This window comes from Anarrhichthys ocellatus, unplaced genomic scaffold (assembly GCF_004355925.1).
Source record: "Anarrhichthys ocellatus isolate YVR2014 unplaced genomic scaffold, GSC_Weel_1.0 scaffold54, whole genome shotgun sequence".
Taxonomy (NCBI): Eukaryota; Metazoa; Chordata; class Actinopteri; order Perciformes; family Anarhichadidae; genus Anarrhichthys; species Anarrhichthys ocellatus.
This window is the reverse complement of record NW_022280084.1, coordinates 1,928,306-1,951,905: the sequence shown is the minus strand read 5'-3', so window position 1 is coordinate 1,951,905 and position 23,600 is coordinate 1,928,306. Positions and strand designations below refer to the sequence as shown.

At 41.5% G+C, this 23,600-nt stretch overlaps 1 protein-coding gene and 1 non-coding gene across 3 annotated transcripts in view; one reads left to right on the top strand and one right to left on the bottom strand.

Moving 5' to 3' along the window:
- LOC116396198 (contactin-associated protein-like 4) overlaps positions 1 to 23,600 on the bottom strand; it is an 82,218-nt gene that overhangs the window by 39,111 nt on the left and 19,507 nt on the right. For both annotated transcript variants that reach the window (XM_031870643.1, XM_031870644.1), the window contains exons 2-7: positions 19,695 to 19,805; positions 9,914 to 10,107; positions 6,777 to 6,924; positions 6,081 to 6,287; positions 1,272 to 1,444; positions 936 to 1,082 (exon numbers count right to left, since the gene is read on the bottom strand). In XM_031870643.1, coding sequence (XP_031726503.1) covers positions 936 to 1,082; positions 1,272 to 1,444; positions 6,081 to 6,287; positions 6,777 to 6,924; positions 9,914 to 10,107; positions 19,695 to 19,805 — 980 coding nt within the window. The remainder of the gene's footprint in view (positions 1 to 935; positions 1,083 to 1,271; positions 1,445 to 6,080; positions 6,288 to 6,776; positions 6,925 to 9,913; positions 10,108 to 19,694; positions 19,806 to 23,600) is intronic.
- trnal-uaa (transfer RNA leucine (anticodon UAA)) lies at positions 22,426 to 22,502 on the top strand. The gene has a single exon. It is a non-coding gene; the product is annotated as a tRNA-Leu (tRNA).

Genomic DNA, 23,600 nt, shown 5'->3' with positions numbered 1-23,600 from the left:
GACATCTAAAAGCCCTTTGTGGTGCAGTTAACATGATGTACAATAACTCATGTTGGGAGCGGACAACACAAGTGTATAAAGTCAACTTAAAAATCTCCAAAAGCCTACAGCAGGACTTCAGCACTGACAACATCAATCCTTCCTCCGTAACACCCGGATGCTCTTTGTGTTAATGCCCCCTCGCAGAGCCGTATGAAGCACCATTTAGTCTCTGTTTTAAATTGGATCATAACTTTGTGGCTAGTACCTTAAGAGCCACCGAGCCAACATTCAATTGCCTCTATTAGATCTTTAGCCATGCATGGGAAATCTCTGAACCTCTTTACCAAGAATTCATGTTTTTGTTTTTCTGCTACTGTAATGGGAGAACATGTATTACTTCCTGTAGAAACGCTTCGCAGCCTCTCTCTGATGAGCTCGCTCCACTCATCGAGAACGTAGAGACATCTGAAGGTCCTAATGGCCAAGATGAGGAGGCATTAGTGGGAGTCTAACCACTGTCTACAGTCCTTTGTCCTGGCTTCATTAACCAGTCCAGCAGCTCGTTCAGCAGCAGCAGCAGCAGCATCCAGTGGTAACGCCCATATTTCACCACTAAGATTGAATCCCAGGCGGGACAAAGGGAATCTAACACAGAGGGAATCCATTCACACAAGAGAGACTGATAAAAGACACCGAAAACAAACAACCCTATCACTTCAAACTAAATAAAACATGACCCACAACACGGAAGATGAACATGCTGGTCTTTGCTTACGTATGCACTGTGTTGAATAGTTAATCATAAAAAAGTCACAAAAGAACACCAAGTAGAATGTTATATCTCTTTTGTTTTATTCATCTTTTTGTTTCAAAGGCTGTTGTCCAGTGATTGATAATGTACCGTCCCAGGCTGAACTAATAGCAGGTGGTTAAGTTTAGCTTGATAAACTTACCATTATAGTGACTTGGTGGTCTTTGTTTTTGGCTAATTCTATCAGGTTGAGGCCGTTGTACTGAAGGTTCTCCAGGCAGCCATGAAAGGTCCTCTTGGAGACGACTGCTTTCTGAGATCCGTGGCTCTGCACTGTCCCTACACTCAGCTGTGAGGGGACAAAAAGACACACGCAGAGGGTTGCATGCACATTCAATAATATAAATACAACATACTCTTCCTCTGGCTCCGAGGTCATTTTGAACAATCAGTGGTTGTACAGTGCGGGTGTATTGGGATTACAATAATGTCTAAAAGACGTACATTGTGTGTACTGTTGTCCTGTTTTTTATCCCACCTGCTCGATGTCCCAGCCGCTGAACTCTGCGGGGATTTGAATCCTCTCCGTGTGTTTGTCCACAGTGAGGTTGAGGTGAGCGCTGCGCCGCTCCACTGCTAAATGGTGCCAATGCTGATCATCCAACAGGCTGCCGAGGGAAGCGAGACGCCGGGGTTCAGAGGAGGAAGTACCTGGAAGAGAAGAGGTGGAGAGAGTAGTGAGGGGACAAGAGTGAGTATATGAAGATTATTTTCTGTTATCTGACAAAAAGAGAAGTGAACATCAGGCCAATAAAACCTTCTTTATTGTGATGAATATTTTAATTTTCTCAGTATCTCACAGAGAGGAGCACATCGAGGTCAGCCTGTCTCATCTCACTCGGGACTTCAAGATATCAGCGTATTTGAGAGCTAAAGCCAAATGTGTCATTAATGCTGAATAGGAAAAACTGCAGCGCAAACATGGTGAGACATCATTAATGATAGATGAGCACCGGCAGGTCCATATTAGTGGATCCATTGCTGCACCCCTTAAAGCACTGGGAGAGAAACGTTGGGTTTCTGCTGAGAGACGGAACTGTAGACAGAGACGAACAGTCAGTCATTAAAAATGTATTAGATATTCTTTAGGGAGAGACGACTGCGACTTCAAAGAGAGAAGGAGGGACAGTTTGAAGATGATGGACGAATGTATTTCTGATAATGCAGCCCATTATGTGAGAGGGCTTATTTGTCTGCGGCTCGGATGAGAAGAAACAACTTCATCCAGAGAGAGAACGTTAGGATGCAGACCTCGTGATACGTCTGTCCTGTCAACATATTTATTGAAATGAGTTACAGTTTGGACGAGTGGAGAGAGACAGTGAGATCGATATGAGAGGAAGGATGGGAAGAAACCAGATTTCTTTGGCGGTACAGAAGAGAGGGAGAGGACTTTATGATCGAGGGCTTCATTGAATGGATGATTTGATTACTGGCTGAATGACTGGAAAGAGAAAGCAGGAACCAATATGAGAGCTCAAACAAATAGAAAATGAATTGATATTTATATACAGAGCCCCCTCTTTCCTTTTTTACGTCTTTATTTTCCTCTGTGGTTTATCCGTTTACTGCGGTATCAAGGTCATAAGGGAGAAAAAAGAAGTGCAGTGACATCAATAATTGCATATGTATGTTTCTCGACAGGGCAGTCAGTCGAGTTATTGTTTTTGGACCAACGGGGAAAATCAGTGCTGTCCTCTGTGTACCGTCAGTGAGTCCTTGAGCAAGATTATTACATGAATCGTGATGCGGGTCGCCAGAAATCAATAGGTCACTTCCCGATGGGAGCATGAACATGCACTGGAAATATTAACGAGCAGCGGGTCAGCGTGCCGGAGGCACAGAAGAGAGATAATGGGCTCTCAAAAATAAAAATAGATAAATAAATACAAGTATCTTTGTTGCATGAATGTGCACTGTAAATATCTTAGAGCTAATGTTAGTCATATTAACTTGGTGAGGTACATCAAACTAAAAAATGACACTAAGGTGTAATCAGCCCCTACCTGAGTTTAGGAGAGAGACCGTGTGCTCCAAGCATTCTCAAATGAAAATCTCTAAACTTTTCACTGAGGCGCTGTGTTGTCATCAGCGCTCCTTTTCGGGTAATCCATACAAACACGGTGCTCGTGTTAAAAAGCAATGTCAATCAAATGGGTAGTAGCCCAAATATAATATAATAAAAAGAAAGAAAACAGTCTGTCATACGATGGTTAGAGGGGCGATAACCCATGCACAGCGGGAGCACTGCATTCTCTCCATCAGAGAAAAACTCTGTCTGGACAAATGCCCTGAATTAGCTTCTGTTTTTCAGTTAGTGTGGATTTGGCCTTGGACGCCCGTTTGCCGATTTTGCTTCCCTTTCTGCAACATTAGTTGGTTTCTCTGTTAATCATTTTCATAAATGCCATTCATTGTTAGCCTCCACTTAAAGTCTTAAAGTGCTTCAGCCTTTTCTTGTGGTTTTGGTCCCGTTTTTGCAAAAGGTTGGACAAACTTGTTATGTTACTTGTTCTCCTTGACATAAAGTCATGGTTGTAACGCTGCAGCTGAAGAAGAGCGAGTATGCATATAACAGATTAAATGACTGCGTATTCTTTTATTAATATCGAGGAGGGACTGGGTGGATATGTTTGCCTTATTCTTTGCAGCCTCTGCTGAACGCTTAGTTTTCTCCCTCCAAAGTATCCTGTCTGCAATTTCATTACAGCTGTTCACATTGACTCTAGATGGGATCATGCAGGAAGATAACATGGCCCTTATCAGGAGCTGCTGTCAGTGTAATCAACTCCAAACATCATTTTCAGACTGTAAACACTTAGGGAAAGCAAATATTTCAGATAGCACACATTAGGATGTCGTAGGATCTTGTCTTTCAAAGGTTTTTATCTCATAAGGAAGGTGGGGTGAGATGGCTTGCTGACTTTGTATAAGCGCTTAGTTCAAACAAGGCCTTAGAGTTAAATCATGCATTGGAGCAACCCTCCTGCATGTTTGTTTTCCTAAAATGACTTGAGTCACAGGAAAGCACTGGGCTGAGTTATGAGATACAAAGATACAATACAGCAGGCTGACATGTTGATGAACGTAAAGCAGAAGTGAATGGTTTAGCGTAGAAGATATGAATCTTACTGTATTAAACCATGTTTATTCAAGCTGTACAACAACTAGCAAAGTGACATTTACATTAACTGTGTCTTATTTCACGTTTTCAAACATGTCAAAACCAAAGACAAAAGCAATAAATGTAAAAGTGCCTGCATTAAAAGCACTGAAGCGAATCACATGACAACTCACAAGTCCCTGTTTTGTTTGCACCTTAAATATAATCTAATTTAAAAGAAGATGAAAGGAATACTTTTAAGAAATTAGCTTATTTAATTGTATTCATTGTTTATGTTAAGTTTAATATTTTTCTGTTGGCACCTGTTGGCGTGTGTTGGAGTGCTGTGCCTTGGAGGCTGAACTCAAACTTCAACATGAATGTAAGAAAACAACTAGCTAGTCTACCATCAAGTTTGTATCTATTAATGTTTTGTATCCTCATGTTAACCAGGACAAAGCTGCTGTTTCTGTGAAGGGCTCTTACTGAGTGTTGCCTCATAAAAGCCAACCACATCTGCTCCGGGCGGGTCAGACCTGGAGGTGTTGGTGTTAACAGAGCAGAGCAGACCGTGCACACAGCAGACGACCTGAATTACACAATGTGTAACCAGAAAGCCTTTGTAGAGAGAAAGAGAGAGGCAGAAAGGCTGAGACAGAAATAATGAGAGACGGAATGATGAAGTGCATCCAACTAAGAGAAAAAAGGGTTGAGAGCTGCAATAGTAAAAAGAAAACAGAAAAGATGTTGAGATATATGAAGCATGAAGAGCTGAAAACATCTCTTGTTGTGATGCTAAAAACAAAGGATTAGTTGATCTGTAGAGACAGACAACAGTAATTAGGATGAGAGAGAAATGAATAATCTCAACCACAATCTAAAATGTAATCAAAGTTTTGGCCAACTAATATCCAAATACACACCTCCTATTCATGCTTTCTGTTCTCTGTTTCTCTATGTTTTCCCTGCAACCTTACAAGCCATCCTGTCCACTCCCTCCTGCCCTGCAGTAACCCCTTTTCCATCATCTGACAATGGCCCACCTGTGTCCACCTGTGTCTCATTTCCTGATCACCATGTTCTGACTGTCTACCTGGGTTTGACCTTTGCTCTGTTTTCTGATTCAGTGAAGCGAAACTTTATCTCAACCCGTCTGTCTGTGAGTGCTAATCACACCTGCTGGCATACGTTTCTGTGTACACACCCTCAAGTACAAGACAAGTAACCAGAGACAACTAAACACCTGAATTAGAACGTGTATTTGTCTATTTCACTGTGTCATTAATGTGACAAAAGAAGACATCCTTAATGCGTAGCCCTGTGGCCTAATAAATCTCAGTCATAGAGTTCAAGAGAACTTGGAGAAAAAGATGGATGGAGGAAAGAAAAGATGTAAGGATGTAGGGATAACGTGTGGAAAGAACAGACTGCCAAAGAGAAAGATGAGGAAATGGTGCAAGGTGAAGGAGGCAAAGAGAAGGGAAGAATGGAGGGAGGTAGAGAGAGATGAAGTGGGGGAGGGATGGATGGAGAAAGTATCTAAGCAGTCAGATGGGGTTCCTGATGAGAGGTGAGCCATATGGTGATGATTCAGCATGGCAGCCTGACAACCTCTGGTTTAACCCCATTTAAACACACACACACACACACACACACACACACACACACACACACACACACCTACCTATGTACAGGCTGTAAGCCATGCATCACGTCTTGCAGAGTCCGGTCCTAACACATGCTACAGAGAGCGGGTACCATCCATCATGTCTGCAACTAGACTGAGATGCAGCAGCGGAGCGTGGGCCAAGATTTAAACCAATCAGGCGGCAGCGTGCGTGTCGCCCACCTCAACCAACCACAACCAATCTAAAGTTATCTCAGAGGGCTTTATATTGTCAACAATCTACATATACAGATATTCTGAACCAATACAATCTACAAAGTGACTCACTAATTACATGTCAAGCAAATAAAATGTTTTCTTGCCCATCAAATAGTTTGTTCATTTTTATTGACATATCCATTGAGTGGATATGTCAATAATATAAGCGTTTTAAGCCTACCATTTCTTCTAATAAAGGTAGATTGGGTCATGCTATCCTTCTGCAGATAAAGCTAGTATGTATACAACTTTTTCAGTCCTCCAATGTATCAGATATCAGTATGAATATTGTGCTGTACCTTGTCTGAGCAGCAGCAGCAGATTTCCTCTCTCTAACTCCAGACTCAGCCCGAGTCCTCCCTCTCCCTCTGCGTGCAGCAGTGTCCCAGAATTCCTCAGGGTTTTAAACTTCAGAGAGACGACCTCTCTGGACGTCCCCCGCAGCCCGGGACTCAACCTGTACACCAGACTGCTGCTGCCGCCGTCCAAACTCACAACGTCAGAGGCTGGAAGACAAAAAGAGATTCAGCGTTCAGGAAATGGTCATTCTCATTATGTAACTTTGTAGTGAGGCATTCAAACAAAAACCTTAAACTAATGCCGGGTCCTTAAACCAAAAACACAAAAGTGTGATATTAATAGTTAATGGTTTGTTCTAGTTGGGGATTTGGGCAAAGCTGCGGTGATGCCTTTGTGGCTGAGAGAGTTTTAACACAACTAAAAGCAAATGACTGTAACTATCTTTGAGTATACATGGACATGTATAAATAACTAAGTATTTTAAGAATTTGTTGGTGGAAAGTTTAAAACAGCTCAGCAGAATAGAGACCCTTTGCAAACTAGAATTACTCATTTGCTAGCCACAACAGCTAATGTTAGCTGTTTTCCGGATTCCCACATCGCACTTTTGCATTGCACAGATGAAAAACGGCTTTTATTCTTGACAAAATAAAGAGTGTGAGTCCAGTCAGGCCGGTGATAAAGAAAGGACTTACTGTAAGGACACCCGTAGGTCTCCAGCCGGAGTCCGATCCTCCCGCTGGGGTTCCAGTCCAGAGGAATGAGGCGGAGGAAGCGAGCGATGGCCGGCTGCTGCAGTTTGTACTGAACCACGCTGTCCGCATTACTGTTACCTGGAAAAGACTGAAATTACAAACATAATAAATACCAAAAAGTAAAAAACACACAAAAATAAGTTTATTTATTTATCTCTTTATTTGTTTACTTTGTAGAATTACATTTCGCACAGAAGTCAGGTTTTTATCCAAATATAACACAAATTTAAACCGAGCAGAAGACAGCCATTAGATTAAAGGGACGATTAGGAGCTGGGTTCATCAACATTAACTGCTGGTGACACTAATTCTCCAGTCGATGCAGAAATGACTGCTCAAAGGGTTGATGTGATCAAAAGGCACTGATCGCTCACGTTGCTGGACATGCGTATGAAAACACCATCATGTGAACCACGAGGATACGTTGTTAAAGCACTTACAGTGGAAATACTTTGTCTTGCCATCATTTGTAAGTAAAGTAGTTTATTTTCATATGATATTCTTCTGGATTCCCAATGAACATTTTCTTCAAAGTCTGGAATATAAAGCGTGAACTGATCGGCTGAATGCTTTCTATCGCTCTCAACTGCCTATCCATCCTAATTACATCCCTCCCTTGAAGTTGACATGCAGGTTAACTGGCTCCCCCACTGCTGAATAAAAGCTGAGACACATAATTAACTTATTAATTCCTCTGAAATCATGAGAGGGAAGTCTTCATATGATGAAGAGAGATGTCTTATAATGTATCGTTTGATGTTTTGATGCCCAATATCAAAAATGTTTGTTGTTCTTTCAGCTAAAAGGAGCCAATTAAATTCACTGCTGGATGCACAAGCAACATATTTGTTTGGTGTGTGATTATACTTCTGTGTATGTCGTCGATTAGACTCATGGGAAGGAAGTCTATTCACACAGAATGTTCAGGAGGCGTACACTGCTGGTTCCTATGTTCACACTGTTAATTACCAGCCATTTAATGACTTTACACAACAGGTGGGTTTGGATGTTGCTTATGAGTTACTCAATGGAATGGAAAACGTGTTAAGCAGATGAGAAGTTCTTGTTTTCACTCACAAACTTTCTTTTTTTTTTACACAAAAAACCCCTCAAAGTAATAAAAAGAGAACTTCCACTCTGCTGGTTTCTAAGCTAAAAGCAGATCAACTCTCTCCTTTGACTGACTGTGAGCTCGACTGACTAATGCACAGAAGTTGGGAAACACTTTGAAATGCGACTGGGATTGTGCTCAGTTTATGCAGAGTGTCAGATCAACGTGTCTTTAAGCCGTGAGAAGTCGTCCTCTGCTCTCTCAGAGACCATCCTCAGTGCTGAGATTAGCTGGATTCCTTCCATGGGGGGGAAATTGCCTCGGCTCTCCTTCTAATCAAAAGCTCCTCTCTGCACCGCTGTAACAGATGTGGGTTTACCCGGGATAAATGTCCACGCAAATAGAAATGGGAAATGTTCTATATTTGAGTTGGTATGAGGCTCAGAAGGAGAGTAAGTAACTCAACTGGCTCTCTGTGTGGACAGGATTCATCACCGTGTTTGCAACACCAACAAGATCAGAACCACTTAGTATTCCTGTGGCTGCGTACTGAACCGTGCACCATCACCACAGCGGGACAAATACAAGGCCAACACGGAACAACACAGAAGAAGAGTTGTGTGTGTGTACCAGGAGGTGGGAGGTGATGCCTCGCTGCCGCCGCTGTCCACCTGACGGATTTCTTCATTAATCAGCTCTACAGAGACCAGCTGCCTTTCTGACATTACGTCAAAATGTATTCGTCAAAAGCGTTTCCATAATCCATCTAGCGCATCAACTCTTTTTTCGACAAAGGCAGAAACTACCTCAGAAGAGCCTAAAAACTTTTTTGTCGCAATTGAAGTAGTTTTATCAATTTGTGCCGCTTCAATACAGAAACTTTAAAGTGCACATAGAAATATGTAACACAGCTGATTCACCACTTCAAGCTGTCCCATCCGTTCTCATGACTTTATTGTTATTCTTGGAAGAAAAAAGCAAACAAACAGAGAGAGAGATTGAACATGTGTGTAAGAGCACCACAGCTTTGACGCAGTGGAATTTGTCCTCATTGGTTTCAGCATCTGGCCGCGCTCCAGGACGCAACGCGTCGTCTCAGCCAGGAAAGAGACGCTCGGCTGCCTCTCTGTCTCGCTCTGTGTCCATCAACGGCAGCGTAACTGTTTTGGCAACAGGTCTGCAGTCAGCAGAGCTCTTTCATTGGTTCATCCATTATTAATGAAGAGTCAAAGGCTCCTGATGACTGTGATTATCTCCTCAGGATGGACTGATCCCTGCAGACCGGCACTGCTAAACACCATATCCTCTGTAACTATGAGTGTGGAAGTGCAGGCAAATGAATTGTAATGAACTCTTACCTGATACTCACAGAACTGTTTGTGACAGTACTTAAGGTGGTACTCTTTTAAACCACCATACTCATCATTTTGAGATATTGGGCTATTTTGCTTATTTTTTAAAAATCTTTTTGTCTTCTTTGAGGCTAGTGTAAATAAAATGTCCAAAATACACAATTAGGTGTTTATTTTACTATAGATGTCTGATGTCGACTTGAATCTGCAGATTTCTCCTAAATTCACAAAAAATTAGCATTACAATATTTCTTTTGCGTTTTTAAACATTTCAGAAAACTCGCTCCGAACACACGAGTATTGTTTTAAAAGACATGTTCACCAAAAATACTTCCTGCCAGTGTGACTTACAAGACGATGCATTTAATGAGAGGGCTATTCAATTAATGGCAAGCAAGAGTTAAGAGTGTGCAACACATGTTTAGTGTTCACTGTGAATTCATTTACACATCTCTTCACACATACTGTATTTTTGACACATTTTCTACGTTAGTTTGAGATACATTTAACTAAGCCTTAGCTACCTTCTGTTTGCCAGACAATACTGTGACTACCTAACACTTGAATAGGGTATTTGTAAAGTCGTGTCTCCTGTATATGTTTATTTTAAATTGCTTACATAAAATACATTTTAGAGAAACATCTTAGTGAAGAAACACCACCTACGGACTCACCCCTATACTGTCCTCCTGTCTGCACTGCTTCCAGTTGTGTCCCGTGTCGCTGAACATCAGCAGGTACGACGTCAGCCAATCAGAGCTGCCGTAGCGGCCCTGAGTCGCGACAGCGGTGATCTTGGTCCGCTCGCCGAGGTCGACCTCCAGCCACTGATACCTGTCTGAGGTGAGAGGAGACCAGCCTCCAGCTCCTGCAGGGAGAGAGATTAATACATTATATTTCATTCTACGAGGCACAAGTATACGTGCGTTGACCTTTAAGTCTGATATTGTTACACAGCCTGAATAATAGCACATTATTGTGCCATAGTTGAACAGTATTTATAGCTTGTTGTGTTGGGACAGGTTATTGGTTTCATTCCAAGACACTGCAAGATTTATTTAATGTAGAAAATTGAATATAAAATAATTTATTGCACTCAGAATTATTGTGTATTAGACAGAACATTTCCTTTTATCCTTTTATGAGTCAATTTGTCTTCATACATCAAAAGAAGACATTCATCAGAATGAAAGCCTCAAATTGTGTTAAATTTTCCAATTTACAAACCTGCCGCCTCCACAGCTTTTCATGCTGGTTTGACATTTGTCTTAAGAATGAGATTTCTTTCTCTAATGACACAATGCAACGTTGTTTAGCGGGCTTTCTGGTCGACACGCTTTCTTACTTCTTTTCCACACAGCACACAAATGCACCATTATGCATCAAATCAAATGTTTTTGTTATCGCAAAATGGCCTGCTGCAATTTTCACATCGCAGAAGGCACAATATGTTTTCAAGGCAAAACATGTGTCAAAATACCATTTTAAACTAAATATTGCCATGCTGCAGAGGTCATGGCCTCCAAATCATATTCTACAGACTCAAGAAAACATCTTTGTTTGCAACAGATCCCCACAAAAATCACACCATAATCACTGTTTTTCCACAATAATATAATAATGATTACAATTCCCTCTAATACTGCAAATCATATTTCATTGCAATAGAAGTCAAAATAATCACAATTAGATGTTTTTTTAAAAATTCTTTTGCTACTACACAGGTGTTACGTGCCGTGTTGTGTTTGTGCTTTCCCTCTGTTTACCCTCAGTGTCCTCTCGGGTGCCACCCTCTGTCCCGGATGCCAGCTGCAGCGGCTGATTGGACGCGGCTGCGTTCAATCGCGATTAGCGGTGGATAAGAGGAGAGGAGCTCCAGAAGGACAACCCCTTGGGCAACGCGTAGTGGTGGAGCTGCATGTGTGTTGCTGTGGACCATTGGCACCTTTGTTCCAGCCGTGTGGGCTGTTGTCTGTATCGTGTCGCTTTCTTTCTATCAGAAAGTAGTTTTCTTTTGCTGCCGTGCAAGCAGCTAGCTATTTATGCAATAAATACTCCTTTTGTTAAAATGTCATCATTGCTCATTCTCTCTTTCCCCGGGAAATTTACACCATTACTCCCCGCATCCCTTAGATGCCAAACGGGGAACGTAACAACAGGTAATTGTTCCAAAACTTAAGTACAGGACAAAATAAAATGCCTCATTGTGGCACTATAGGAAGCCACTGCAGTTTATCCTGGGCCATATTTCATGGCAATCCGTGCAGTAGTTGGTGAGATATATATTAGTCTGGACCAAAGTGTCGGAGCCATCCATAGAGCCACATTTGCTCCTCTCAATGTCCTGACATAAGATCCATTTGCTGGTATCTCCTTTGACCTCATTGCTGAGATATTTTACTGGAATTAGTTCACGACAAACAAGTTTACTGCACATTGTTGAGTATTGCATTTCCGAAACAAAACATGATCAATATGCGGTTGAGCTGCCATGCATTGATCTGTTGCACAGACTGCAAGACCATTAGCATCCTCATATCAAATATAGCATTGCTAAGAGGCTGTGGCGTGATCTATTGATTAGTTGTATAGTTTGTTTGCAGCTCTGCATCCTTTGCTATATAGAATATCAACAATTGGAGGTTGTGGTGCCAAGCATTGATTAGTTTTACAGTACCCCTGCAGGTCTGCATCCTGTCCCGTATTAAGTATCACCAACAAAGAGCAGTGTTGTGATATATTGATCAGTTGTATTTTAGATGAACAGGTTGAAAGAACTGAAAAGAGGGATTGATGAAAGAAAGACTGATGAGTATTTAAAATTCAACAGGCTTGCGGCATTTCCTGTGTATTGCTTATTATGCAATATGTCTTATCCGCAAACATTTTCAATAAAGTCTGTGGTGGTATTGATTAGCCTCATCCAAGCTCATGAAATGTATCTTGTGTTTTCAGAGTCAGTTTGTGAACTCATATCTTTGTGTGGACCAACTTAAACCTTCAATGTGAGGACATATTTGGAAAGTAAGGACGTTTTGGCCGGTCCCTACTTTGGGACAGAACTTCAAAGGCCGGTGTGAGGGTTGAGACTTGGTTTTAAGCTTCAGGTTAGAATTAGTTTTAGTGTAGGGTTAGGGTAAGTGGCTAGGGAATTTATTATGTCATTGAGTGTCCTCACAAAGATGTAAGTACAAGGGTGTGTGTGTGCGTGTTGGAAAGTGCTTTGTCAGGTCAAAGCGATGCCTCAGAGCTCCAACGCCAGATGGACGATTCTGAAGGAGGAGGCTGCTGACCAGCGTCCCACACACACACACACACACACACACACACACACACACTCAATTAAACAGAGCACAGCACAATCATGAAGTAGTAATACAGAGGAAGAGCAAGACACTACACACACACACACATTGGGAGTCAATGAGCTCTTGGAAAGCATTAAAACAGACAAACAAACAATGTAAATGTCACTTGTCCTCATGTTACCATGCTGTTGTCTGTTTGTTGTTGCAGCAGCAGGAAGCTAACATTTTGAAACAAAGCAACCAACAGAATGTATCCTAAGCCTCCAGGGGACAGTGCTGAGCTATTCATCTTTGGAAGAGGAGCTGAAGGCAATGTGAGCCTAAAGAGTCTTTCTGCCACACAAAGTTAGTCATTCTGTGTGTGACTTGTGTGGTTCAGCATTCGGCTAAATAGCTAAAGTCAACAAGCAGGGACCTAGAGGAGATGTTGGAACTTCAGGAGTACTGTATGCACTGAACTGAGAGTTTGGCAGCAAACAACCAACAAGCAGGATGGCTCTTATGTAACAGCCCTGGCACCCCGTATCCTCACAGTAACTGTCACAAAATACTCAGAGAGACACAAACCTCCTCCAAGGTTTTGGACAAACTGGGCAAAGTTCCATGACCCTGCATTGTGAAGAGTTGTTCAATCGTAGCGCAACGAAGACAGAATTTGCATTCGTCCTCCTGAATCTGACATTGTCAATCCACAAGAGGCTCCCTTCCAGCACCCTGGCAATGCTCAGATTTCCCAGGACACTGAGGTGTGTCAAGCTTGCAGGTGACATGCCTTTAGTGCGTCCAGTGAACACGGTCACACATTTTAAGGGGGTGCACAGATGTCCGCACAGGGGTCCATGCAAACCTTCGAGGTCTTGGGCAAATAATGATATTTTCTTCATTCCAATAAATGGACCTTCACAGACTTTCAGCTTTCAGAGATTCCCACAAAACAAAACCCATGAAACTGCAACGCCGCTGGTTCAAATCCACAACGTTTGCGTTGTTTCCTGAGGCTCTCCTCTGTAACATGTCCAATAAAGACAAAATGCCAAAGATGCAAATAAAATACTTAAAATTCAAGAAGGATAGGTTTGCAGGAGGTTTCAGGGTAAAATATTTGATCCACTAAATCTTAAGTACAGGAATCCAGTCATGGCAAAATGTCTTCTTTCGGTATTTTCATTAAATCTTCGTTAAATCTTTGCCTTTTATTTATGTGTTGAAGTAATACTAATTGCTACCAAAGTTGAGTGTGAAAAGTAGGACTGGAAAATAAATCAGTCTCCATATTCTCTCACTTTGTCTCTGAACAATTTGTGGTGGCAGGCAGAGGAGAAAAGCTCAGCAGTGAAAAATAAAAATCGGTCTAGCGGTTGATGGAACCTGATCTTTAAAGAGCTAAAGGCCAAAGCTAATAAGCAGTTGACTAACGGACGTGTCCAGTAAGAGGAGAACAGAAAAGAGCAGACACTCTGACCTTTACTCATGGAGATTAGACTGGGAAAGAAAAAGAGGGAATCAGAAGGAAACAGCTCAGAGACAGAGCGGCGTTACACAGATTTACTGTGTCCACCCTGACAGATATAATTGAAACAGAAGGGAAGTGATGGCTGGCGGTCTGAACACTTTCCGACACGGATGTCACTATAAATCAAATAGATCTCCCTGTTTTCCTTCTGTCCCTTGTGTCTGTCAAAGAACCCACTTTAACCAGCCACTGAGGAATGTGTTAATGACGGTCAGAAGTGTGACATCACTGCTCTGCCAGTCAATGAGAACTACAAACTCCAATGTCAGGGGCGTTACCAATCCCGATTGCCCCAATGGTGGTGCAATCTGTGTGATTGATGTTGAGAAGCTTTGCTTAACTAGCAAATGGAAACTGTCAAATCATAACGAGAAAACTTTGCTGACCCCAAAACGGTTTGAGAGCCATGCTGTATTTTCTCCTCCGGGATGAAATTGTTTTTATTTGAATGTGGAGACTGTGTCTGTGAGCCTGTCGTGCATATTTGTACATTTGAATTAACCACACAGACAAATACAAAAAAACATACATTTAGAGCAAAGGAAGGGAAGCACTTTTGACCACTTGGACAGCTAAGCCTGACATGGTGTATAATTGTGTGTCAGAGCATCACAGCCTTCACAGGGAGCCACCATGGCTATGCGGTGGTCATGATGACACCTGCCTCTCTGTCCTATTCTGTCTCCTCTCTTCCCTCCAGCTCCAGCATCCATTATGGATCTTTCTAGATCTTGTCGGAGCCTGTCACCAGCACACCTGCGCAGCTGTCCTCAGCATTTCCTCATTGAAACACACACGTGTTTACTTCCCTCATTAAGTCCCGGTGTAAATATACCAGGAACTTTCACCCCTCTGTCAGCATTGCTGTACGTTCCTCTGCCAGTCTGATATAAGGCTATACTTTCAATTTATCTTGAAAGATTAAGGGCCAATTCTGTTTCACAAAACAAAAACGTAACTTGAGGTGGGTTGACTGCTCTCTTCTCGTCTGATACTTCAGTAATCCACTTCACCGGTAAGGGCTCTGACACCCGAAACCAACTCAATTTGTCTTCCTCTTGTTATTGGAGCAGTACAGGTAGCGTATGTCACAGGTGAGGATAAGAGCCGGTCAGGCTGCACAGCTCTCATTCTGCTCTACCGTTGAAGGGAAACCAAGCGTGACGCGAGTCCGCTCCGGACACCAGCTTCACTATAAGAACAAGATGGATGGATAGAGTTAAGAAAGGACTGCTGAATCATCAATAATGCACCGATATTCCACCTGATGGGTATGGAGGACAGACGGGAACATGCAAAGAGAAAAGACATGAGAGAAATGAAGAGTCAAGCGCAATGGAAAAGACCGGACAGGCAGAGGAAGAGACGGGTAGGAAAGTGAACAGGAAGACGGGTAGCTGAAAGGAACAGAAGAGAGACATGTAACAGGCAGACTGGTATATACTTGGAGTGAGAGCTCGTAGTTTGCGTGAGAATACCAAGCCTGGATGGTAATTTCAGCAACCTGATAACATGTCAGACGGACAGAGATCCTAATGGGAGGCTGGAAAACATCGGATGTCCCCTTCAGGCAAACATATTTCGATTGGAGTCTCAAGTGTAACACTGGAACTTTACAATTAAGTACGAACTGAACATGCACATGGAAAGCAATTAGTTGGCAATCCATTCACACAACCAGAACAGGCCAATCTAGTTTAGATGCAAAATGATTACTGTGGATACATTTGATTCCAACATAATTGCAACAGCATCACTGACTGTCACTGTTGCCCGACAATAAAATAAAACAGTAAGACAGAGCTGGCTGAATTAGGTCTTACAGATGAAAGACGTGTCTGCGGAGGAAGTGAAAGTAATTATTACAACAGAACAAAGTCAATGCAGAAGAGCATTTAAAAGATCGTAATCTAAAGCAAGGAAGACAGTCGGATGGGCGAGAAATCAAAGATAAAAGGTGTAAATGGGAAATCAAAATGAAGAATAAGACTCACTGAGGATCTACACAGAGCGGTGGGAAGCCCAACATAGTGAATCAATCATCCAGCAGCTTCTTGGTGAAAGAGACATTTATCTCCAATCAGCCACCTGCCAGAGATTTTCAATCCCGGCACCAGATGTAAAAATGATGTGCATGAGCAACATAGTGAGTGTGCCACCTTTCAGAAGAAACTGCTCTGTATAAAATATAATCTCCATGCATGCTTTAGACCGGCACACACATTTATCACTGTTCAGCTTTGTGTGATAAGCATCGTTTTTCTGTGTGTGTGTGTGTGTGTGTGTGGCAATAAAGAACCTCAAAGAGGGTATTTGTGGACTTTCTGAGCTGAAGCCTTTGCCTGCATGTTAAGCACGCCATAATCCGTTAAACCATGCCATGCTGTAGGTCTCAACAAAGACTGTATCAACTGGCTATGGATTACCGGCGCCAGATGAAGAAAACAACATCTCTGATTCATGTTGAGAAAGATTGAGCGAGTTAACATCTTTTAAAAGAATAGAGTGGGGATTGGGCTCATGCCGTGCATGAATGGCGAGATCCAGGTGATGGACTCTTTAGTGTGTTTTTGGTGTCCTGACCATAGAAGGAGGACTTAGTCATCAGGACGTCACCCATTGGTTTGTGGACTGCGGTTTTGGCATTTTGGCCACCGCCATCTTGAGCGGAAGTGACATTAGTTGAACTGCGGAGAAGTGAGGTAGAGACACCAAATATGTCTCATGGCAGCTACCTGTCAATCACCAAGGAGCCCCACCCTAAAGCATACTCTGCTTTATTGTCAATTTTACTCTAAATGTGACCATAATTTAGGAAATGAACATGATGCTGTATTGAAGAATACTAGAGATTGAGACCATAAACTCATGCTTACAATGTTTACTGAGGGAATAAGTTAAGTGAGAAGTAGAGTCATATTCACACGAGAGTCATGAGTCACTCGGAAGTGACGTGAGTGGCTAAAAAGTTAAAGTCAACCAAGCTCTTTTCCTAGACCTTATTTCCTGTGAAGACGGATATTTATTTTAAAAAGACACTATACATAGAAACAATAGTTTAATTTAATGACATCACCAAAAAAAAAAAAGTGTTTTTTTTGGGGTTTTTTTTAAAGCCAATAATGACAAATTATTTGGGGGGGGGCTGAATAACATTTTAGGGGGCTTCAGCAACAATGTGACTGATGCATCACAGCCAATGGCCGCGATAGCCTTCAACACAAAATATGTTATTCTACTAAACAATAAAAAAACACAATACCATCATTTGTTTTAATCAGTGATGCCTTTTTAGTCTGTTATCACCAGCTGCACAAATAATGGACACAAAAATGAAAAATACCCGCCCGCAATAATGTTTTTGCCCAAGGCTTTTATTGTAAAAGATAAAAATGTTAGGAGTGGATCTGGTTGGTGCTGCCTTCGTCAAGGTTGGAGTAACAATAACTTGATATGAATATAAATATAGGCACAATTCAGCCCATTCTGCACAACGTGATTAGTACATGTCTTTATCTGCTGTGCGAAAAGCTCAGAAAATAGACCTTTGCTCCATAAAAGAATGGCGTCGCTCTTTTTGCGTCCTGTGTGAAAGTGCTCCTGACAAAAACAGTTTGAAAAAAACATGGTGATGTGCGCATAAATCAAACACATAAAAAAGAAAATGCCCCCGGTGTGTAAAGGCCTTTAGTCTTAATTGAGAGTGTTGTGCATCAGCCACGTTTTGAATGCATCTCAGTCACCATGAGATAAATTCCCTGGTTCTACAGAAACCTCTAAAGTGAAGTAGATTATTACATTTTAAATGCATTCCATTGTTATCTAGGATTATAAAGCCCATAGACAAAATACCTGCATTTATCTTGTAGGTGGTATCGCAGGCTCTGATAACCTGTTCGTTTAGTGAGTAAATCAACTGAAAGCAAAGCTGCTCCTCGGAGAGAGCGACCGGAGGAGGCAGGGAATTAGCGGCAGCAGCGGGAAATAAAGATGAGACGGAGACGTTCATCTGTTCACCGATTTCCTCAGCAAACAGCTGGAACCGTGTGAGCTTTGCACCGCTAATGCAGTTGGGGAGGATATGTGACTCTAACAGCTCTCCTTATCTACCAACGAGTTTTAAAAAGTGCAGTGGTAAAGTAAAGGGTGAACCTGTGTTATGATGCCCTCAGCAGTAGCTCCCTGCGTTTTCTCATGTTGACATGATGATTATTATGAATGAGAGGGAGTCTGATGAATTTTTCACATGCAGTATGATGCATGTACAGTACATACAATCTAAACTACTGCAGGTTTGAAAAGTATGCTCAGCTGTTTTATGGTGATAAAAGTTACGTAATTTTTAAAGCAGCATTAATGGAATTTTGGGCAGCGCAACAACCTATTGACACACAACTTCATATGATGAACATGTCACACCTGCAGAGATCTGCACTCTATTAACTGCCTTTCCAGTTATTGTTTTATTGTATTTTCTTTGTAGTTTTCTTTGTAACATAGTTAAGAAAGATGCAATACAAATATTGTTATTAGTATTTTCACTGTTTAAAAGCTTTTCAGAGCCTGGTTGTTGCATGTACACTTCAGCAAAGAAAGTGAGCATACAAGCACGCTTAGCAGCAAAAACAATGTTCGCTTAAAGTCTCAACCTCTAAGCGACCTGAGGCCTGAGCCGTGCTCTGCAGGCTCTGCTTCCTTTAGTTTCGCAGGTGGTGAAAATTATTCAGATCCAGATTAAACCCATCTCACCCTCCCAGCTGATTCTGGGCTTTGATGTGGGGATAAAGCAGTCGAGCCCCCCCTGCAGAACGCTCCACAACAAACCATGATCTTCACTTTGTCTCACGACGGCATCCAGCACAGGACTCCCTGCTGGGGTTTTATGTTGGGCTGGCAAACATTCACACTTATCCTTCCAGCATAAACCTTCAATACAAACAGCATCTAGAGAATAAAGTCGGGGCGAATCAGCTATAGCTTGTTTCTGCTTTTATTTTGTCTTGTCTTTTAGAAATTATTCTGATCCTCTGCCTCCCTCTAAGCGAGTCACAAGCAAGCTGTCTGTCAGTCTTTGCAAATCCAATACATTTTTGTTAGGTTTAGTGATTCGTGTCCTGAACGTATACAAACATATTTTCTCCACTGAGCTCCTCTGCTGAAGAGCAGAACCTCAGTAACACAGGAGTGAATTTCTCCACTTTAATAGCATCACGTACAGAAAAAACGAGTTTAAATCATCAAACTTAGTTGCATTGATCTATTTAGTAGCATGAGTTTCTTGTGTGTTTCACACAAAAAACAGAAAACATAAATCTTTCAAAAATCCTATAAATTGCATTACATTTAAAATTAAGCTAAAAAAATATGACTGAGATTTTATTTTAAAAAAGGTTTCAGGGAAGTGGAGTTAATTCATACCAGGATTAAATGTGTGAGGTTTGTTCTGAATTCTGACACTAGCCAATATTATTAACTGTTTGAACCTATAAATCAACTACACTTCAACCACTCACTTTTTGTCATGTAAGGTAGACGATGCAGTCTAATATTCAGCCAAATCATCCTGTAAAATCCAGCGTTTAGTTTCCACTCATTACACATTCTCCAGTCTATAATCCAATCTGTCTTCCTTACCGTCTCTCCTGTTAAGTTTGGCGAAGCCCGGAGCGTGACTGCTGGACAGCTGTGAGGAACTTCTGAAGGACAATGGCGGCAGATTGGACACCAACGTGCTGTCACACGCCTCTGTCAACCAATCACAAAGAAAAAAAAGAAGCATACATGGTTAGGGCTTCACACTTATCTATTGCCTGCGCTTTGAAAGTCCAATCTTTTCTAAGCTCTGCTTCTCAAAGTTCAAATGAACTGACAGGGAAAGCCCAAACAGGATGTTTTGTGTTTTCATTCGAGGAAACAAGATGTTCATGATAATCAATAATATATGCTAATGTCACGCGGCACTGTAACCATATTCTGTAAATAAGAAGTGGATGAAGTCCCAGTGCGTCACCCTTTGGTTTGTGGACTGCTGTTTTGAAGCCTCGAGTTCAGCATTTTGGTCATCGCCATTTTCTTTTTTTGCCACCAGAACTTTAATCTTAATCTTATCTAAATGGACCATAATTTACTAAATGAACATCATGCTGTGTTGAAGAAGACTTGAAACTAGAGATTGAGACCATAAACTCATGTTTACAATGTTTACTGAGGTAATAAATCAAGAGAGAAGTAGAGTCATTTTCTCATAGACTTCTATACAACCAGAGGAGTCGCCCCCTGATGGCCATTAGAGAGAATGCAGCTTTAAGACACTTCTGCATTCACTTTTCAAACCCAGAGGTTGCTCCCTGACTGTAGTGAAGCAGTGGCTCCATCATTGGCTCCTCACAGTGTTGTGGATAAAGGAATACAATATTGTATTGCAGCTGCTGTGAGACTGAGTATAAAAATTACAAAGCAATAAACAGTATCAATAGTTATGTGTGAGATGTACAAATCTAAAACCCATCCATTCAACAGCATCAACGTCTCATCTTTTTAGAGGTTCAGAGCAGTACAGATGGTAAAACAGAAGTACCAAAACATAGCATGAGGGGCAGAGGACAGAAAAGCAGACGGAAAGAACCTCTTCTCACAGCAGAGAGCAGAGGTGAACACTAAAAACCACTCTGAGGACGGCACAATACCAGACGCAGCTGGAGGTTATTATCATCCTCCATCTATTAGACTGAGTGAAGAACTGATGCTGAGAGATGAAAATCATCCGCACTTGCTTTCAGCTTGACCATCATGCGTTTCAGTATTCATCCAGGTGTAAAACACAAAGAAGCAAATGCCTTCATATCCAAAACAAAAGGTTGTCACAGCGTCGTCTTTGTTCCTGTTGAGTCTGTGAATATGAGCTCACGAGTGGCAGAGTGGAGTGTAATCATTGAGAAGCAGGTTTTTAATGGTCCCCAGGTGGAAACAGGTCTTTCAGCTGTAATGGCGCCATATTAGATGAATGAAGAGTGTAATAATGTGGATGAATGAATGTAGTAATCGTGTCGTGTCGTGTCGTGGAGATGAACGGCATCCTGACTGGCTGGATCCTGATGGAGACGAATCAGTGTTGTCAGAAGAAACCTTTAACGTTTCACACTTTAATTCTTTGTGGATGACTGGCAATAAAATCGTCATATATTATATGCATCGCAATACTTATCCTTTTAATTGCCTTTTCTTTGCATCCAATAAATAGATGTACAGGTGTTTAGATTTGCAAACATCTGAAAATGCAAAATTACACCAATTCAATACAGTTATCTTGAGAGTGTTGCAATTGTAACCTGGTCGAGGGTCCTATTAAACTAAGTAATGATATTAAGCCCTCCTACCTATCCCATAATGTTCACACAGTCTCTTAATTATTTTTAGATTAAAATACAATTTAATAAATCTAGTCTTGTCTAATGAGGCACTGCAGCAATAACTATTTCATTAATTGTTTGGAGAAACAGTCAACAGTAAATTAACACACAGTACAAATGCAGGCTGTGGTGGTGTGATTGTAGGCCACACATACATTCACACAGATTCATGAACGTCGGCTCAATAAATATTCACATCTTCTCCCCCTCGAGCTCCGAACTCTAAGCTAAAGCCAAACTAACGCTGCCTCCATCTAAAGCCTCTCTGTTAATGGATGATGTTCTCCAACGCTGAGATAAGAGACTGTTATTATGATTCATGCTGCGGTCCGACCCAAGCCCACAACTCTGACGAGGCTTTTAGATTTGATCACTCTGTCAGCATTAGTGTACAGCACTTCAGCACAAGGTCTTCATCTGCCTCTCGATATCCACCACAGCCTGATGATTTCACTTTTGAAAACAGCAATAACTCTCCATTTAAAGAGACACAGATTTCATAACATGCTGCATTATTTATCTTGAGTTCATATTTTGTTAAAAGGCCTATATGCCTTTAACGAACAAATGAGACACTGGTAGAGCTTCCTCTCTCCCACCTCTGACATTGCTAGTGCAAGTACTTCTGAAAAAGACTACATCTCCCAAAATACCTTGCAGTTTAAATATTTGGCCGACCTAAAGAGGACAAATATATTTTAATGTGTTAACATGATGTTAAAGGCTGTAATGTAAAAAGCTTGAAGTCAACATTTACTTGTCAATATTGATTTGCAGTTTCAAGAACTCATAGTTGTTTTTTGTTCATGGAGGAATGTAAATTAAACCAACATGCTGTAAAGACATCTTCTTGCAAAAAAATTTGTTTCAATGATCTTTTAGCGTGTCCTCTCATTGATAGTTTTAATATTAATAATGTTGACGATAATGATGATGATGTTAATGGAGTAAATGTCACCAGGATGGCTGAGAGGTTAAGGCGTTGGACTTAAGATCCAATGGGCCCTCATGGGTTCAAACCCCACTCCTGGTAATATATGATACTGATTGCTTGATACACATGACACTTGCATGTGAATGCAAATGTCCACCTTCCACGTAGCCTTGGTTTGCAGAAACGTACTATTTCTTGGTAAGGACATGGAGGGTTATTGGTCTCTGTCACCTATAGTAAACACATCTCTTTGGGGCACACGACTGACGTCGTCGTTCTTCTTGGGAGGATAATATAGCATTATTTGTAATGAAACACTAGTTTTTGACGTTAACATTTTTTGGCTTTCATAGGCTTTATTTGGATAAAAAGACAACTTTGTAAACTAGTTCTATTAGAAAACACGTTAAGCTCAAACTGTAACGCCTGTGTTTCACTTGTTCATTGTTGTTTTTTTCATAGTAATAATACTTTATTTCATGTGACACCAGGATGGCCGAGAGGGCTTAAGATCCAATGGGCATAAGCCCTCGTGGGTTCGAACCCCACTCCTGGTACATGTGATATATTAGAACTTTTCTAGCAGCTAATAGCTAAAGAGATGTAGTGGAGTTATTACTTAGTACCTGTGCATGTTATCAGAGATTCTGTTGCATAAATTTAAAAGAAAAAAGCATTTTGTACTACATGACTAGTTGAGAGTGTATCATAGTGGCTGCAGTCAGTGCAAGAAAGGCGTTCTTATTGCGCGCAAAAAATACTTACAACTTGTTGTGTCATTCATCAGCCATTTGGTGAGAGCAGACTGCTATAATATGCCGGTGTAGTTGTTAATGCTTTATGTTAAAACGCTACACTTAGAGCCTTTAGAGGTTTATATATGCACATGGAGAGTGCCTCCAGCTCTCTGGTCCTCTGAGGCTCCTCCTGATAGTTTTTATCCCTGCAGGCTTTCACACTTATACTGTGGGTGGTGGGAGAGCCCTCAGCAGGAAGAGCAGGTGAATTACAGTAGTCTGAAGAGGTGAAATGAGAGGGACGGCTCTCCAACGCTGAGTGCTGTAATCTCTGAGGAGATCATGTGTGTTGAGAGCACAGCCTCGCTGAGGTAACATGAGAGAGAGACAGACAGAGAGAGAGACAGAGAGAGAGAGAGAGACAGAGAGAGACAGAGAGAGACAGAGAGAGACAGAGAGA